At 46.9% G+C, this 19088-nt stretch overlaps 1 protein-coding gene across 1 annotated transcript in view; it reads right to left on the bottom strand.

Moving 5' to 3' along the window:
• Positions 1–2419: 2419 nt before the first annotated feature.
• Positions 2420–19088, bottom strand: part of LOC149525182 (ALK tyrosine kinase receptor-like) — a 481148-nt gene continuing 464479 nt past the window's right edge. Inside the window, exons 7-8 of the mRNA XM_089777172.1 lie at positions 4624–4755; positions 2420–2613 (exon numbers count right to left, since the gene is read on the bottom strand). Of these exons, the coding sequence (XP_089633298.1) occupies positions 2420–2613; positions 4624–4755 (326 nt within the window). The remainder of the gene's footprint in view (positions 2614–4623; positions 4756–19088) is intronic.

Below are 19088 nucleotides of genomic sequence, written 5' to 3'. Positions count from 1 at the left end.
TAAGGAGGCAGGGACTGTGGATCTGGCATGAATGCAGGAGATAAAATAGCCTTGGGGAATTTGAGGCTAGAGAAAGTTCCTTGAATAAATGCATGGCACTTTGCAAATGTGTGTTCTGATGACCAGGTAGCATCTAAGCAAAGGTACACTATAGGGACCTTTTGTAGAAATGCTACTGAGGTAGACATAGCTCTGGTTCAGTGTGCTCTTATGCAGTCAGGGGCATTAACACCTGATAAGGAATAGCAAAGTCTTATATAGTCCGAAATTCAATGGAAGAGTCGCTGAGCTGATATGGCTTAACCTTTATTGTGATTTGCTATGGAGACAGCAATCTAGGAGAGGACCTGAAATAGAAAGAAAGTGCCCTGCGCAAGTCAAGCGTGTACATGTTTGATTCAAACAAGTTAGTGTGCGACTTGGGAAAGAAGGTAGGGAGGTGTATGGTCTGATTTAGGTGAAAAGATTATATCGTGGGTAAAAACTTGGAATGGGTGCATAAGGTCAACTTGCCTTTGAAAAAGGTGGTGTAAGGGAGATCTGGCATGAGTGCTGCAATCTCTCCTACCTGCCTGGCCAATGTAATAGCTACAAGAAAGGCCATTTTAATAGACAGGTGCAAAAGTGAGCAGGTGGCCATTGGTTCAAATGGGATTTTTGGTGAGAGTATTTAAAACCAGGTGGAGGTCCCAAGGTTGTGCTAGTGGAACCACATCTGAATAAAGTGCTTGCAGGCCTTTGATGAGCTGCTTAGTGAGAGGATGTGCAAATATTGAGATATCATCTATTTTAAGATAAAAAGTAGCTATAGCAGGAAGGTGCACCTTGATGGAATGTAGGGCAAGACCAACTTGTTTAAGGTGCAACAAATACTCCAAGATTAAAGGTAATGGAGATGTGGACAGGTTAGCATGGCGATGTGAACACCATACCAAGAACCTATTCCACTTCTGAAGGTATATTTTAATGAGTGCTCTGTGTTCTACTGTGCAGCAGGATGCGTTGGACGTGCTGAGAGCATTCTAGCTCTTGTATGGAAAACTACTGAGGAGCCAAGCATTCAGGTTCAGCATGTGGAGACTGGGACAGCTAGTCTGATAGAGGGGATCCGGATTGCGGGGCAAGGGAATTGGTGGTGTGTGCAACATTTTGAGCAGAAAGGGGAACCAAGGTTGCCATGGCTAAAAAGGTGCTATCAGAACTAACTGAGCTTTGTCCGTCTGTGCCTTGTTGACAACCCTGTTGATGAGATGTATGGGGGAAAAGGCATATAGGAGATGATATGGCCAACTAATCAGGAAGGAGTCTCCCAGCGAATCCTTTTTTGTTGACACTTTTTGTTGTTCAGGGTGGCAAAAAGGTCTATGGTGGGATAATTCCACTGTTGGAAGATTCACAAGAGGACCTGTGGGTTCAGCTGCCATTCGTGTTCAGTGGTCAGTGTCTACTGAGAGCACTGACCATGGTATTGAGGTTGCCAGGAAGGTGTACGTCCGTGATCATTACACTGGGTTTTAGGCACCAATTCCAAAGTGCAATTGCCGCTGTACATAGGGTATGTGATTGAGCTCCGCCCTGTCGATTTATATAAAACAGTATGGCAACATCGTCTATATGGAGCCTTCCATGATTGTTGTTGATTATGGGAAGAAATGTCTTACACACATCTTACTGCCTACAGTTCCAGCATATTTATGTGGCGACCTCTATATGGGCAAAGGCCACTGGTCATGTGATATATCTAATCTACATGCATCTCTTAAATGTATAATTGTCTAAACCAAAATGTGAGGTTACACATGATTCACTTAGCAATGCTGGTTACTTTCCTGAGTCTTTACTCATTTCTGGCTCAGGAAAGTCTCCCATCAAAGCCAATGCCACTTTTGCCTGAAAGAGGGCTCAGCTCTGAGGTGCTGAGCAACCTCAACTTCTGTTAATTTCAGCACTTGCAAGAACAGGGCCAAAGCAATGAGTGACAGGATTAGCATAGGGCATAATAAAGCCCCAGAGGCCTGAATACTGGATGGTGGTTAGGAAGGTGAATGCTACACCTTCAGAACTGATTAGGGCCAGTCCTAAACACACTGCTAATGCACAGGCATTACTGCAGCTGCCTCTGATCTCTGAAGGCAGGATGTCTTTAGGTAGCTCTGCTGGCACAGGGCATTTCTCTATCCCCCTTCTTGTTACTTTGGATGCTAAAGCCACATCTGTGTATTAACAAAAGCACTGACTGATCAATGCATTACCATAAATACATCACAGTAGGCTGCATTCTCAATGTAAACCATTCAAGTTTCATGTAGTCCATTTTGTGGGTGCTTTAAGAGACATCCAGATCTCACACCTGGGCACTCAGTGCTGCACGCAGATGCACAAAATAGGCATTTGCATATCTGTGGGACAATCTGAGCCATCAAATGGGAGATCTGGATGACCTGAGAGTACTGGTGTTGGAAAACCAAGTTTGGACAGCATCCTGAGAGAAAGCAGAGACGTTAGCACTTGCCTCACAGGGAGAATTCCTAATTGGAGCTGGAAACACAGTGCTGGTCACGATGGTCGTTTCTGCCACTGGGACTTCGCTGGTGTTTAGCAAGAGAGCAGAGCCTAGATTAAAAATAAAAAAGAGAATAGCAGATATGCTGTTGCCACTTGCCACCTCTGGATGCAAGGTTTGTAAAAGGCTCATCAGAACATTCCTTTAAGAACCTTACCTAGTCTGGTTTCATTGTGTTAATTGCTCCCTGTTATAGGGGTTACCATTTGACAAAAGGCATTTTTCAATTTAGTTTGGATGAAGTCAATACAGCTTCACATACTCCAGAGCCCTATTCAGGAAACATATTTAAGTGATCTGGCTATCTTCTGCATTCACACTATTTTTCTGCTTATGTGTAATGTGAGATTCATTTTCTTTCTTGGATTGTCAACAAAATGCATCCGTTAAAAAATTTAATTTTAAGTGAATCTTTGCGCTGGTAAAAAATACCAGATTAATAGCAATGCAGCTGGAGCCCTGTCTGTTCCTTTAGGCTAAAGGTCACTCATAGCAAGGACTGCAGGATGAACTGGACACACTCTTGCACAGGGAATAGGGGGTGGAGGAAAATGTAAAAGGAAAGTCTTTGCTCTCTTTGTACAGAGCTAGGGAGGACTGGGGTTGTGGGAACATTCAATGGGTCCAAAATGCTGACAATACAGTGGCTTTGCTCCGCCTGACTTGAGACTGGATTTCCTGCAAAAGAGGAAAGGTTAGGTTTCACAGAACTCTGGCTTCATGGTGTAGAGTTCTGTTCTACCCTCCCAACTCCTGTATCCTTTCCCTACAAAGAAAACTAGTTGTTTGGTTAGGGTTGAATTCACCGCCACAGAATACAGAAATCATGAAGCAGGAGTACTTTACTGTTAGCTCCGCATGCTGCTCTCTCTATCTCTCAGCTACTTTCTAAAAGAAGATTGAAGGGGGATTTGATAGCAGCCTTTAACTGCCTGAAGGGGGTTCCATCAGGAAGGAGAGAGGCTGTTCTCAGTGGTGACAGATGACAGAATAAGGAGAAATGGTGTCAAGTTGCAGTGGGGGAGATATTAGGAAAAATTACTTTACTAGGAGGGTGGTGAAGCACTGGGATTGGTTACCTAGGGTGGTGGAATCTCCATCCCTAGAGATTTTTAAGTCCCAGCTTGACAAAGCACTTGCTGGGATGATTTTGCTGGGATTGGTCCTACTTTGGGCAGGGGGTTGGACTCAATGGCCTCCTGAGGTCTCTTCCAACCCTATGATTCTACCTTCCTTACTAATGCCTCAATTTCTTGGTTCTCTGCAATATTGTGGGCGAGATCACCCACCGTTATGAACTGGCATAGCTCCACTGCACTCAATAACTCTACACCAGTGGAAGATCTAGTTCTTAACATTTCACTTGTACGGGTATTATTCAACTCTGGAAAGTATTTTGGGATAGTAATAATACAGAGTAACATCTGCTATCCACACTGTTTTCCTTTATCAACTCTCCATCTAAGCAATAAATATTTCCTCTGATTTATACTATTGTATAGAGGAAATGTTCCTGGAGGGAGCTTGTATGCCATGTTTCCGCCTGTGGATAGTTCACTGCCCAGGATATAAACCACTGAATTCTATGGGTTTATATGAGCCCAAGTTGGAACAAGGAGGTAGAGGGGAGGGTAGCATGTGGATGGGTGGAGACTGAAAGATGATGGAGCAATGAAGGTATTACAGGATGAAAAAGAAAACAATGGATGGGTGGAAAGGAAGCAGAAGCAGGATTAAAAAGAAGTAAATAAAGAATTCTGGAAAAGTGAACGATCTGGTTGGCTTGGCAGGTGGATGCAGGACGATGTGAAGATAAAAAGTAGCGAAGACTTATCTGAAATTAACTACCAATCCCTACTGACGAGATGACAGACACAGAACCAATGATCTATTGCTCAGAGTGTTTCAGGTTTGGTTTCACTGAAAGATGAATATAAAATACAGGACTTGCACTTACCTTGTTTTTGTGTGTTCTACCCTGAAAATGCCTCCCTGCTCTGCCTTTAGCATACCCCCTTCATATCTGCCATTCATTCCCTGCTTGTTGGTATCCCTCATACCTTCTAGTGAAGGAGAGTGTCTGTACTCTGGATTTCCAATCTGCCACGGAGGAGTGAGAGAAGTGGTAGAGCCCTGTGTCCAGCCACAATCCCCTTCTTCAAACGAACAGTAAAAGCCACGGGGGAGTTTTTCTGCAAGGGAGAATCCAAAAAAGACACGTGAGCTGATGAGTTGATTCCTGGGCACAGACAGAAGAAAAGCAGTGACCATTCTTTCCAGGTTACTTTGGAGCAGGCTCTCTTCCCATCTTCATGTGGCTATTTGCTGCTGCCCAGCATAGGTGACAAGGTGAGGTGGGGAAAAGGTGGCAACTCTTCAGTGTCTGACTGTTGGCAGAAAAAGAGGGACAAATCCCTGCACGTGTAACACTGGGAGGTTTCCTATTGGTCTTTGTGGCTTCTAAGATCTAATTTACTCAAGGTTACCAATCAAAAGATAATTTCCCTAACTGCTGGCCCCCACAACTCCACCTGGGCAGGGAAAATCCCCATCAGGAAAGCACTCTACTGAGGTCAGTGCAGTCCAGTGGTGCAGGCACAGGTCTAAAAGTCTGGAGACCTAGGCTCAGCTCTGCCTCTTATTCTGCTCTGACCGCAAGCAACTCATTGCACTTCTTTGTGCCTCAGTTCCCACATCTGCCTTGGGCATGCACATGGGGAGATCTAGGGATGAAATGTGAACATTTTGTTTGAAACCTGATTTGCAATTTTGAAACTTGCTCTTTTGTTTTGTGACTGACTTGGGATTTTAAACAGAGTTCTGCACTGTAAGTGCTAATGTTGCATTAATCATTGGCTTCCTGTCTCTAAGGTCTGGTCTACAATATAGATAAAGCTGAAGCAAAGCCGCTTACGTTGACTTAACTACAGATGTGTCTACACTGAAATTACCCTCCTGCCGACATCTTTGTCCTGGTACGCAGACTTAAATAACTCTATCTCTACAAGTGGTGTAGAGTGAAGTGGTGAGGTCAACAATGTGGTACGGTCAACACAGTGTCAGTGTAGACACTGCCTTGTTTATGTCAACTGTTACTGGCTTTTTGGAGCTGTCCCTAATGCTCCTCATTAACAGTACAATTGGTGCAAACACTCCCAGTGAGGACGGCTGTGACTGGTAAACCCAAGTCCATTGGGGACTGACCAGCCTGGATGTCTAACTTCAGGATAGACAAAATATTAGACTGTACAGACACAGAGGGGAGTAAGACAGAATAATAACCCCTTGTAACTGGAGGGAGAGTGAATAGTAATCACATTAGAAAACAACACTGGGGTTATACAGAGTGGTTGGATTAGCAGCACAGAATGATTGGATTGGCTGAGTGACTGAATTAGCTACTGACAGGTTGTTTTAACTTAAGATAATGCATCTCAATTGCATTACCTCAGTCCAGTACTTGAATAGGTCAGGTAGCTCAATCTTAAAGCACTATTGGTAGCCGATTAGTTCATTTTATCATCCATTAAAAGCTTTGAGATCTGGGGATCTCTGGCTTGGGTTATTCCTTTACCGCTCCAGTTGGGATCATTCAGTCTGAAACTACAACTTGTAGTGTGGAGACAAGTTAGGGGTAATACTCAAGTTACAACTCCAGATGATTGTACTAGGACGATGCACCCTCAGACACTGAATGCAGAGCAAGGAGTCACAGGGAAGAGATTTGGTAAATGTCATGGGCAGTGCCATTTACTCTTGCAGGAGAAACACAGGACACTGAACATGTATTTTGGCAAGAATGTGAAGGAAGGATGGATTCTTCACAATGTTCTTGAAAATGTGATTTCAATATAGCTCTCATAATCCTGCTAGTGACTGGAGAGCTGTGAAGGGCAATTTAAAAAACAAAAGGGAATACAGCGGTGACTGATAGCCCTGAAATCAAAACTGCCTCTCTTCTCATGTATATTTATGTTAAGTATACATGGCCTATATCACTGCAGTATCTGAGTTCCACAAGCTTTCATAAAATGCTTCTGTCCCTTCTTCATTTGCAGAAGTCATTTAAGGAAGTGTTTCCCCAACTCCATCCCCAAACTTTTGTCTGTATAGGAAGTATCATCCCGGCAGCAACTATGCAAGATACCTATATTTAAGGTGCTGAGCACTGTCAAAGTCCACTCACTCCATAAGGACCACAGGTCATTCAGGTCCTAACAGGATTACTTCCTAAGCTTTACTATTCTTCCAAAGTGCCCCAGTGCTGACCTAGAGGTTAGGAAGGTAGTTCAGAGTCCATGGCCTATTCAATTTTTCATCTCTCTACAGGAGGCCAATTAGTCACTGTTGTGTCGATTGTGTCTGTGATGTGAACATCCAACCTTCTATGTTGGAATTGAAATAAGAATCACCAACTCATTCCATATAGGCCACTGTGACAGACTGCTGGCTAAGCCAGAGCTCTGCCACTATAGCCTGGCTGAAGAGGCTTAGGGGAAACAGCTGAGCAAGCCCCCTGAAGGGCTATTAGAACCAGCAGTGGGCCTCACTGGGAGAGGGCTACATAAGGCAGAGGAAGGAAGCCATGAGGCGGTAAGGAGGAGCAAAGAGTGTGTGGCTCAGTGTGCTCCCAGGCAGACGGAGGAGCTGGCTGAATGGATTGCAAGCTTTGTACATAGAAGGTGGTGGGAACTGACAATAAAAGCACAGGTGACTGCACCAGAAGTGTGTCTGGCTGATTTGTGGACCAGAAGGTGTCCCAGACCCAGGGGCCTGAGTAGGGACTCCACCACAGCCACATGTCCATGGCTTTCAAGAGGGAAAGGAGGTAAACATCTCCTTATCCCACAGCCATCTAACCCAACATAAACAAAATCTTAAGTAAGTTGTCAGGGAAGGTCCTTTCATGGACTGAGAACTGGTTAAAAGACAGGAAACAAAGGGTAGGAATAAATGGTAAGTTTTCAGATTTGAGAGAGGTAACTAGTGGGGTCCCCTGAGTCTCTGTCCTGGGACCAATCCTATTCAATTTATTTATAAATGATCTAGACAAAGGGGTAAACAGTGAGGTGGCAAAATGTACAGATGATACCAAGCTGCTCGAGATAGTTAAGACCAAAGCAGACTCTGAAGAACTTCAAAAAGATCTCATAAAACTAAGAGATTGGGCAACAAAACGGCAAATGAAATTTAATGTTGAAAAATGTAAAGCAATGCATATTGTTAAAAATAATTCCAACTATACATACATTACGATGGGGACTAATTTGGCTACAACTACTCAAGAGAGAGATCTTGGACCCATTTTGGAGTTTTCTGAAAACATCCACTCACTGTGCAGCAGAAGTCAAAAAAGCAAATAGAATGCCAGGAATCATTTAAAAAGGGAGAGAGAATAAGACAGAGAATATCTTATTGCCTCTATATAAAACCATTGTACACCCACATCTTGAATACTGCATACAGATGTAGTTGCCTCATCTCAAAATAGATTGCTGGCATTGGAAAAGGTTCAGAAAAAGGCAACAAAAACAATTAGGGTTTGGAACAGGTCCCATATGAAGAGAGATTAAAAAGACAAGGACTTTTCATCTTAGAAAAGAGGAGACTAAGGGGGGAACATGATAGAGGTCTATAAAATCATGACTGGTGTGGATAAAGTGAATAAGGAAAAGTTATTTACTTATTCCCACAATATAAAAACTAGGGGTAACCAAATTAAATTAATAGGCAGCAGGTTTAAAACAAAAGGAAATTTTTCTTCACACAGTGCACAGTCAGCCTGTGGAACTCCTTGCCAGAGGATGTGGTGAAGGCTAGGATTTTAACAGGGTTCAAAAAAGAGCTAGATAGATTCATGCAGGATAGGTCCATCAATAGCTATTAGCCTGGGTGGGTAGGAAAGGTGTCCTAGCCTCTGTTTGTCTAGAAATGGGTGACAGAAGAGGGATCAAGTGATCCCTCCTTCTGGGGCATCTGGTATTGGCCACTGTCAGCAGACAGGATACTGAGCTGGATGGACCTTTGGTCTGACCTAGTATGGCTGTTATGTTCTTAAGTATTTAATTTAAAAGCATATTTAAAATTTTGCCTTATAAAAGTCTCCAAATCTGTACAGCCTTCCCTACACTCTAGGCCAGGGGTGGGCAATAATTTTTGCCGGGGGGGGGGGCACTCCAAGATTTTGGAAAGTAGTCAAGGGCCACACTCTTCCATGATATTAATGGAGGTGATGCAGGGCAAGTGCAGAAGGCAGCTTGGGGTAAGTGGCTAGGGTGTAGGAGGGAGACTGGAGTCTGGGAGGGAGTTAGGAGGAAGCAGGCAGTTGTGACATAGGGCTGAGAACTGGAGTGTAGGGGTTTGGGATGTGACCTAGGGTAGGAGGGGATTGTGATCTGGGGCAGGAGATAGGGGTGCCAGATATGGGAGGGGGTATAGGAGTAAAAGGGGGACAGAGGGTTTGGGTATGTTGAGTGTGGGGGGGGCAGAGAGTTGGAGCAGGAAAGGGCTGGGGTGCCAGAAGCAGGCTGTGGCCAAGAGACTTACTTGCCAGCTGCCAAATTAGCCTGCCTGCCTTAAAATCTTTCCCAGCCAGCCAGCTTGCTTGTCTGGCCATATGCTTCATGAATAACTGAGAGGAGAGGGGGCGTGGTTCTTCTTGGCTGCCTGTTATTCTAACAAGCAGCTCCCATTGGCTGGGGTCTGCCAGAAACCAGACAATGGGAATGTGCTGGGGGCAGGGCAGCTCCTAAAACTTCCTTCCTCCCCTCCAGTTTTAAAAAAGAAATGGAGCCCTGTAACCACGTTTCTGCATGGCACATGTGGCAAGCTGGGGAGCCTGCCTGGGGCTCCCTGCTGCCTCTGTGGACCAGATCCAGTGGCTTGGTGGGCCCGATCAGGCCCATGGGCCGTATTTTGCCCAGGCCTGCTCTAGGCTGTTAAGAAGATAGGAGTTTCACTATGTTTTATCCATCTACAGAACTAGATTATTTTATCATGTGAGCCAGAGGCTGGGATCTGAATGAAGTGACAGAACCAGGTGTGCCCTGAATTCCTTTTGAAATAGCTCAGCGTGGTTTCTGATTGAATGCATTTTCCTGTCTGGGATGCTGTAAACAAGTGCAAGCAGTAGGGGAGACATCTAGGCAACAAACCCTGCCTGGAGGCCAGAAAAAGCTGTAGCTCAGCTCACTGTGATATTTAATAGAGAGAGATACAATAAAAGCTATTGCTATCAGTGCATCTCTTTCCTCTTCCTCCTCAAATATGTTATGAATTGCTGAACATCCAACATCTAGATAGACTGCATTCTCAACTACTATTGTTTAATTCTTCCTACATGTAGAAAAGCAATAGCATCCATTTATTGCCATTCTAAGAAAAGCTTTCAGGGTAATTCCACTGTCTAAGCACACTGCTCTGATTCGTAGGATTTACACACAGCAGGCCCTCATTAGCATTACACAGACTAGCTTTTCAAACTTTTTAGCTAGGCAGAGTCCAAAGACAAGTCAAGGCTGGATTTAAGGTTCAAACTCTATTGCTCTGCAGTGTAGATGCACCCCACTCATGTCCTGGGAGTCCATCAGAAGTATCCCACAATTCCATGACTTCCTTAGTTCTCTCTCTCTCTCTCTCTCAACAATCTCCAATCAACAACTGAAAACAGAAGTCACCCCCCTTGTTAGGGGCCATGGTAGGCCAGGGGAATCTAAGGATATGTCTACACCACAAAGTTAATTGGAAATAACAGCCGTTGTTTCGAATTAAATTTAATAGCGTCTACACATACAAACCGCTATTTCAAAATAAATTTGAAATAGTGGAGCCTTTATTTCAAATTTGGTAAACCTCATTCTATGAGGAATAACACCAAATTCGAAATAGCTAATTCGAAATAAGTACTTTGTAGACACTTATTTCGAATTAGGAGGTCCCCAGCCCTTCCCAGTTTCCCCTGGTGGCCACTCTGGGCCAAACCAGGAAAACTCCTCTTCTCTCCCCCAGCCCCGGGGCCCTTAAGGGGTAGAGTCTGGCCACTGGGCATGTGCAAGAGCCAGGCCTGCCAGCAGCCACAGACCCTCAGCCAGTGGCCACACAATGGCAGCCAGCCATCCCCCGCCCAGTGCCCCATCACCCAGGGACCAGCCAGGGGCCATAGACAGCGCGCGCCCTCATGGACTAGTGCGTAGATCATGGACCTCATTGAGATTTGGGGGGAGGCCCCCAACGTCCATGATCTCTGCACTAGGCGGAGGAACGCGGCCATCTACGGCTGCATAGTGGCCACCATGGCCAGGAAAGGCCACAGGCGCACCCAGGAGCAGGTGCGCCTTAAGGTGAAGGAGCTGCGGCAGGCATACACCAGGGCCATCGGGGCAGCGCTACAGCAGGGGGTGACACCTACCCCTACTTCCCTGCCCTCAACCAAATCCTGGGGGGCGGGGTGGTCAGTGCCAGCCTGGGAGGCTGCAAGTTGAGAGCTGAGGGCCCTGACCTGGGCACAGAAGAGGGGCCAAAACCAGCTGTCCCGGCACCGGAGTTAGCAGGGTTGTCTGGGGAGGCCATACCAGGTAAGTGCCAGCACTGTCCGCTGCCCAGGGGGGAGGAGGGGAGAAAGACTAGGGACCACGCGCATGAGCAATACCTCCCACGGATCACGCAGCCACTTGTGCACGTGCCATGCTACCCTTGGGCAGGTGGCTCCAGCTGCGTGACACCCAGGGGCCGTGGCCCAATAGGTACACGCGTGTGTGAAGAGACCTGACATGCTCCCAACACCGGGGCAGGACCCAGCAGGACGCTCTCCCTTCATACGCCCCCTCTACACATAGGCAGGGGATCTCTCCCCTACCCCCGCCCCCCCTGCCCGGGCCGCACTATACACAGCACAGGGGCATGGCTGCGGTCTTGGGGCTGCTCCCAGTCCCAGGGAGAGCCAGACATCCCGACCATGGCCTCTGTGCAAGCACATTGGCTCCGACGGTGCAGGGCACGGTTGCCCTCACGTCGCAAGGGGGTGCTGGGCATCAGCCACTGTGTTCCCAGGGAGAACTGACCACTTCTCTTCTTTCTCTACAGCTGCACCAGCTGCTCATGCAGGGTGCACCACCCCACCTGGGACAAGTTCCCACACCCGTGGCCTCAGCAGGACCACCACCACACACCAGCGGTACCGGGAGCAGCACCTGAAGGCCCTGTGATCCCTGCACCACACCATCCAGTCCTGGATGCAGGAGGACCTGCAGCTCTTCTGGGAGAAGCTTGCTCAGGACTGTGCCATATGCTCAAACCTGCAGGTCCTGCTGCAGAGCATGCTGCCCCATGCCAGTCCTGTGCCTGCTGCCCCCCCCCAGCTACTGTTCCTCCTCCCACTCCTGCCCCCCCCCCACCTCTTCCTCTTCAACCTCCACACCCTCCTCCTCAATCTCCACCCACCCCACCTCAACCTCCGCACTATCCTCCCCATCCCCCCGGGGACGCCGAGGCCCCCACACCTGCTGTGCTGGGAGACATGTGGCCCGATGAGACCCCTGAGCTTCCCTTCCCCCTTCTTCCCCTTGCTTCCCCCTTCCAGGTTTCCTCCTCCTCTCTCCCACTCTCTCCTCCTTTCCCCAGTATCCCCAGAGTTTCATTCCCCCTCCCCTGTTGTGTTAAATAAAGACAGTTTCTATTTTTGAAAATACACGTATTTTATTCGACATCAGGAAGGGGGGGCTAGGGAAGGATAAATGGAAGGACGAGAGGGAGCCCCCAGTGGGGCAGACCGGGGAGACTGTTAGCACTCCTCAGGGTGGAAGCTCTCCTGCAGGGCCCCCTGGATCCTGACAGCCCCTCAATGGTGCTCCCGGATGGCAGCTTGCAGACAGTGCAGCCAGGCTGCTGGCAACGTGTCCACAAGATGTAGCAGAGTCCCTGGGGGCAGGTCTGGTTCCATGTTGCAGAGCGCCGTGGTGTCCCGAGTGAGGGCAAGCAGAGCACTCTGAGACACAAATGTTTTGCTGTCCCTCAGCGAGGTAGACTAGCAAGCAGAGAAACCTGAGAACTGTCTGTCCGAGATGGAGGGTCGGGTCCCTTTATGTACAGACCTCGGATAGCGTGAGGCAGCAGCCCCACACCCTAAGTCCGACACTGATGCCCTGCTGGCACTGGTTCTGGCCAGCCTTACCAGAGTCAGGGTCCACTCAATGTGGACGTGCTATTTCGAATTAGTGTTTGTGTCTAGATGTGTTATTTCGAATTAGCTTATTTCGAATTAACTAATTCGAAATAGTGCTGTTGTGTAGGCATACCCTAAGTCGCCCCAGACAACCAGGTATGGCCCTGGACACACTCTACCACAAAGCCCTTCTGCATCCTGCTCTCCCCCATGACCTGAGTCCAGGTCCCCTACCCATCCTTGCTAAGCTTTTCCTTCAAAGTGACTGGGGGCTGGGACTGGAGCTAGGATGGGCAATCCAGCTGGCCTGGGGTGGGGACCACCCAGTGCTCTGATGGGGCAACATGGCTGGGACAACTGCTGGGTGTGGGGGATGCAGCTCAGGCAGGACTGAAGGCTAGGCTCTCCACACGTGCCTCTCCACACGCACCACCCATGTTCCTTGGTGTACAGTAACAGCTTAGTGAGTCAGTGTTAATCCATTGTTTTCTGATCAGTGAGCTGCAAGATCCTGCTGGGATTGCAATGGAGACTGGACTGAACAAGCCTTTTGCAAATCATGTGGCTTCATGGTCTCGGGGGCACAGCCAAATATTGGTGAATCTCTGGTGCAAGGCCAATAAAACTGTGGACTTCAGCAAAAGCACTAGGAATGATCACAAATACCAGCAAATAGTTAATAACTGGCAGCTTTGAAGATTTTCTGGACTGGTGACCAATACAGGGAGTGTACTAGGAAGTGGAAGAGTGAGTACCACACATCCACGGATGAGAACGGCACCATGGGCAACTTGCAACATCATTGCCATTTTATTTGGCATTTGATAAGTGCTAGGTACTGCACCCAACCATGGGTTGTGATGATCTGGTTAGGCATGATGATGCCAGGCTGACTTCTGAATCCAGCACTGGGACTGAATGGAGCCAATTGATAGATTGAGTGAGGAACATGATGTAACTCTCAGAGGTGTAGCCATCTTAGTCTGTAACAAAAAAAATAACACTGCTCCTGTGCCCTTAGCTCCTATGGGACCATGGGCCATCAACAACTTCTTTCCAAGCCTCTCTTGTGGCACCTTAGAGACTAACAAAAATATATAAATAGTACCATGAGCTTTCGTGGGAACAACCCACTTCTTCAGATCAGTCGTGGCCCGTCAATACAGGTGACCTAGGCGGTCGCCTAGGGCACCAAGATAAACTGCCATTGAGGGCTTTGGAGGTGGGGGCACCGATCGCGCGTTTTGCCTAGGGCGCCAGTTGCTGGCAGCTCATCCAGGGCCGCCCCTGCTTCAGATGACAAAATGGAGCACGGGGCCCAGATTTTGAAATATAAAGCAGGAAGAGAAATAGAAAGAACAACTAAGGTGTCTGTGCTAAATGAGGTTAATCAAATAGGCTGTAAGTGCCTGATACTTAGCCTTTGATGTCATTTGGGTGTTGAATATAATGGTCCATCCAGTTCATGTCTTTGTTCAAACTCTGCGAGATAGCATCAAATTTGCATATGAAGGCAAGTTCCACAGATTCTCTCTCTAGTTGACTCCTGAAATTGTTTTGTAATGCAAGAGCCACCTCTAAATCCATTAGTGAGTACCCTGGCAAGTTAATATGTTCCCCAACAGATTTGTGTGTGTTACTATTTTGAATATCTGATTTGTGTCCCTTAATCCTTTGTCATAGAGACTGTCCAGTTTGGCCAATATATATGGCAGAGGGGCAGTGCTAGCACTTGATGGCATGTATCACATTAATGGATGTGCAGCTGTATGAACTTCTGATGTGGTAGCTTACACGGTTAGGTAATGATGTTGCTTGTGTAGATATGTGGACAGAGTTGGCACCAGGGTTTATTGCAGGGGCAGGCTCCTGGGTGAGTAGGTTCAGGGAGTAATGTATGGTTGGTGGAAGGGATTTGTTTGAGGTTAGGGGGTTGTTTGTAGGCAAGGACAGGCCTATCCCACAAGGCCTGAGAAAGTGACAGATAGTTTTCCAGCATAGGTTGTTAATGATGTGCAGGAGGAGTTTAAGCTGGGGCCTGTAGGTGATGACGAGTGGCATTTTGTTGGACCTATCTTGAAGAATCTGATTCTTGGGTACTCATCTGGCCTGTCAATCTGAGGTTTTTTTTCCAGTTCTCTGAATGGGTATTTAAGTTTTAAGAATGCCTGATAAAGATCTGCAGGTGTTTGTCTCTCTCTGTGGGATAGGAGCAAATCCGGTTGTATCTTAGGGCCTGGCTGTAAACGATGGATCAAATAACGTGTCCTGGATGAGAGCTAGCAGCATGTAGGTAAATATTATGGTTGGTAGGTTTTTCGTATATGGTGGTGGTATATGGTGGCCATCATTTAATTCCACTGTAGGGTCAAGGAAGTGGATCTTTTGTGTGGACTGGTCCAGGCTAAGGTTGATGGTGGGCTGGAAGTTGTTGAAATCCCTGTGGAATTCAAGGGTATCTTTTTTGTGAACACATAGGATGAAGACGTCATCGAGGTAGCGTAAGTAGAGTCAGGGTGCTAGGTGGCAAGAACTGAGGAAATGTTGTTCAAGGTCAGCTATAAAGATGTTGGCATATTGTGGGGCCATGAGCGTGCCCATAGCTGTGCCACTGACTTGAATATATAAATTGTCCCCAAATTGGAAATAGTTGTGGATGAGAACAAAATAAAAAAAGATTAGTCACCAAGGGTACGTCTAGACTACAGGGCTCCGTCGATGGAGCCATGTAGCTTTGTTTACTCAGCAAAGGGAAATGAAGCGGCGATTTAAATAACGTGGAGGTCGACAAATGCCTTTGATGTCGACCACAGAGCGTCCCGACTACAGCACTGTGCCGCCAAACAGCTGATCCGCACAGCGCGGCAGCCATTTTAATTTAAATGAAGCGGCAATTATTTAAATCGCTGCTTTATTTCCCTTTGCTTACAACCCTAATCTACATGGCTCCATTGACGGAGCCATGTAGTCTAGACGTGCCCCAAGTGTGCAGTGGCATCATCAGGGATGGTGTTTCTGACAGCCAGTAACCCATCATCATGTGGAATGTTTGTATAAAGAGCTTCTACATCCATGATGGCCAGGATGGTGTTTTCAGGAACATTACTGATGTTCTGTAGTTTCTTCAGAAAGTCAGTGGTGTCTTGAAGATAGCTAACAGGGCTGGTAACATAGGGTCTGAGGAGAGAGTCAACATAACTGCATAATCCTACTCTGAGGCTGTGTCTAGACTACATGCCTCTGTCGGCAGAGGCATGTAGATTAGACACATAGGCAAAGGCAAATGAAGCCGCGATTTAAATGATCGCGGCTTCATTTACATTTACATGGCTGCCGCGCTGAGCCGACAAACAGCTGATCAGCTGTTTGTCCGCTCAGCGCGCTAGTCTGGATGCTCCCCTGCCGACATCAAAGCCTTTTGTCAGCAGCCCCGTTATTCCTCATGGGATGAGGTTTAACCGGGGCTGCTGACAAAGGGCTTTGATGTCGACAGGGGAGCGTCCAGACTAGCGCGCTGAGCGGACAAACAGCTGATCAGCTGTTTGTCGGCTCAGCGCGGCAGCCATGTAAATTTAAATGAAGCCGCGATCATTTAAATCGCGGCTTCATTTGACTTTGCCAAACAAACAAATCTACATGGCTCCGTTGACGGAGCCATGTAGTTTAGACGTACCCTGAGTGTGCCAATGCCTGAGATGACAGCATGTCCAGGATTTCCAGGTTTGTGGATCTTGGGTAGCAGATAGAAAATTCCGGGTCAGGGTTTATGGGGTGTGTTAGTATAGATTTGGTCCCGAGTAGTAGCAGGGAGTTTTGTGAGTAGATGGTCTAGGGTTTTTTAGTTTTGGTATTCATAAGTGGGATCAGAGGAAAGGAGTCTGTAGACTCTGGTGTTGGTGAGTTATTGACAGCCACTGATGGCCACATTTCCACCATCTCTTTCTGCTTTATATTTCAAACTCTGGGCCCCTTGCTCCATTTTGTCATTTGAAGAAGTGGATTGTGCTCACGAAAACTCACGATATTATATATCTGTTTTTGTTAGTCTCTAAGGTGCTACAGGACCATTGTTATAATGTAACTCTGTTTATGAAACCCGACTTGGGAGAGGGTGTGGATGAAATTTTAGGTCCTTATTTGGAAGAGCTGTTTGACACCATCCTTCCCTGAGGAACACTCTGTTGGTGAGCCTGCAACAAAGCCAGAGGTGACAGAAGCTGCTCCAGAGCCCAGGCCCATAAAAATGGGGGGAATAGGGGCAGTTGCCCCTGGGCCTCACAACTCAAAGGGACCCAGGACTCCTGTCTGCTGGCGCTGCGACTGCAACAGTGGCAGTGTCTGGAGGCCTGGCCCTTTAAATCACATGGCATGCTCCATGTCACTCACAGCTGGGGGGGGAGGGGCATGGGAAGAGGTGCTCTGTGCATCATGGAGGCCTGCCTGCTCCTGCCCCTGCCCCATGCCTTCTGATTGAGGTCCCATCCCTTCTGGGCATGCAAAGCAGCTGCCCCTCCACCTTGTCCAAGGGCCTGCAGAGGTAATCGGCTCCCCTGCCAGGCTCCCCTATACACCAACATGTATCTACTAAAGGTGGATTATATCACACCACGTTGGCATCCTTCACCTCTCCCCTTTCCTCCGCCATGTAGAGTTAAAAATGGCACTTGGGAATTTCAAGCTTTAAAGTGTGTTTTCATTGTAGAGTCACACATGTTTGCAAGGGTCCTTCATGTTTTCCTTTTAGTAGTAATGGCTTGAAACTGGCAGCTCTGTAATCACCCCACGGGCTGTGGCCCAACTTGGAAACAGTGAAATCAGTCTTGTGTTTGGGAAACAGTGTTTTATTTCCAAATCTAGTTCTTCATTTCAGTCAGAAGTAGACCATAGAGTGTGTGGTTCACAAAATCACTTCTCCAAAGTGTGAATGGGATATTGGTTTTCGTCCTGAACTGTGCTGGGTATAAAGAGGAGGAAAGCACCAGATTTCTGAGTGTTTGCATACAGCAATAACAGGGTAAGCCATAGGCAAGCTAACACATCATCCTATTAAGTCCCTCATGTATTCTGACACAAGCTTGGTGCTAATAGCTGCAAACTTTTCTTGAACCAGAAACTCCCGACAATCCATCATACTTTAGGGAAGAACATATTTTCCAGGCCCTTTTCTATAGCTGACTATCCTACTTCATCAACAGTCACTTGAATGTTTCTGCTGTATATACTGCAGGTTTCCCCATCACCAACTTGGAATAGAATCTTCCTTTGCCCAAAAAACAGGGCACCATAAGAACAATTATGTCTGCCAAATGTGAAAGGCCAGAAATGATGGAAAAAGACTTTTGCAGCAAGGGCACTATTCTGCCTTCTTGCATGCCAAATAGTTATGCAATTTATATAAAACAGGAAAAAAGGTTGTAAATTTAAACACAATGCATTGTCCAGGCACTTCTGCAATTGCAATTAACCAGATGCGTCCAGAGAGAATATGTGGACTGAAGCATCTCATCACAATATATGTGGATTCAGTTTTGAAATGTAACATTTTATGTCCTTGAGATTCCAGGGGCATTAATTCAGTGCTCCTTAGAGCTAGATTAGACAAACTTTTGTTTCTTATCCTGTTTCAGGGCTCTCAACTTCTACTGCCTGCTGTTCACCAAGAACTCGATCAATGTACCTTCATGGACCATTCCAAAAGAAAGCGTTTCCGTGATGAATTTATGGTTGATGTTCTTGAGAGGGCTGAACAATGCCAGAAGTGGACACACATAGGAATGGAATGCTGGCATGCGGAGATGGAGGAGGAAAGGCTAAGGCTAGCTGCCTAGATGGAAGACAGGGTTTCACCAAGGGAGCAGGTGCCTGCAATGCTGTTCTTAGAAAAGGAACTGTGGCTAAGAAAGGAGGACAGAGTTCAGCAGAGAGAACTATTTCTGCATCTAATCTCCATGGCTGTGTCTACATTAGCATCCCTTTTCCGGAAAAGGGTGCCAATGAGACAAGTCGGAATTGCAAATGCCGCGGGGGGGATTTAAATATCCCCCGTGGCATTTGAATGAACATGGCTGCTGCTTTTTTCCGGCTCGGGACTTTGCTGGAGAAAAGCGCCAGTCTAGACGGGATCTTTCGGAAAATAAAGTCTTTTCCGGAAGATCCCTTATTCCTCTTAAAATCAGGAATAAGGGATCTTCCGGAAAAGGCTTTATTTTCCGAAAGATCCCGTCTAGACTGGCGCTTTTCTCCGGCAAAGCCCCGAGCCGGAAAAAAGCGGCAGCCATATTTATGCAAATGCTGCGGGGGATATTTAAATCCCCCCGCGGCATTTGCAATTCCGACTTGTCTCATTAGCTTCCCTTTTCCGGAAAA

Source organism: Pelodiscus sinensis, chromosome 3 (assembly GCF_052426305.1).
Source record: "Pelodiscus sinensis isolate ZL-2025 chromosome 3, ASM5242630v1, whole genome shotgun sequence".
NCBI classification, from domain to species: domain Eukaryota; kingdom Metazoa; phylum Chordata; order Testudines; family Trionychidae; genus Pelodiscus; species Pelodiscus sinensis.
Note: the sequence above shows the minus strand (reverse complement) of the source record. Positions and strands in the feature narration are given on the sequence as shown.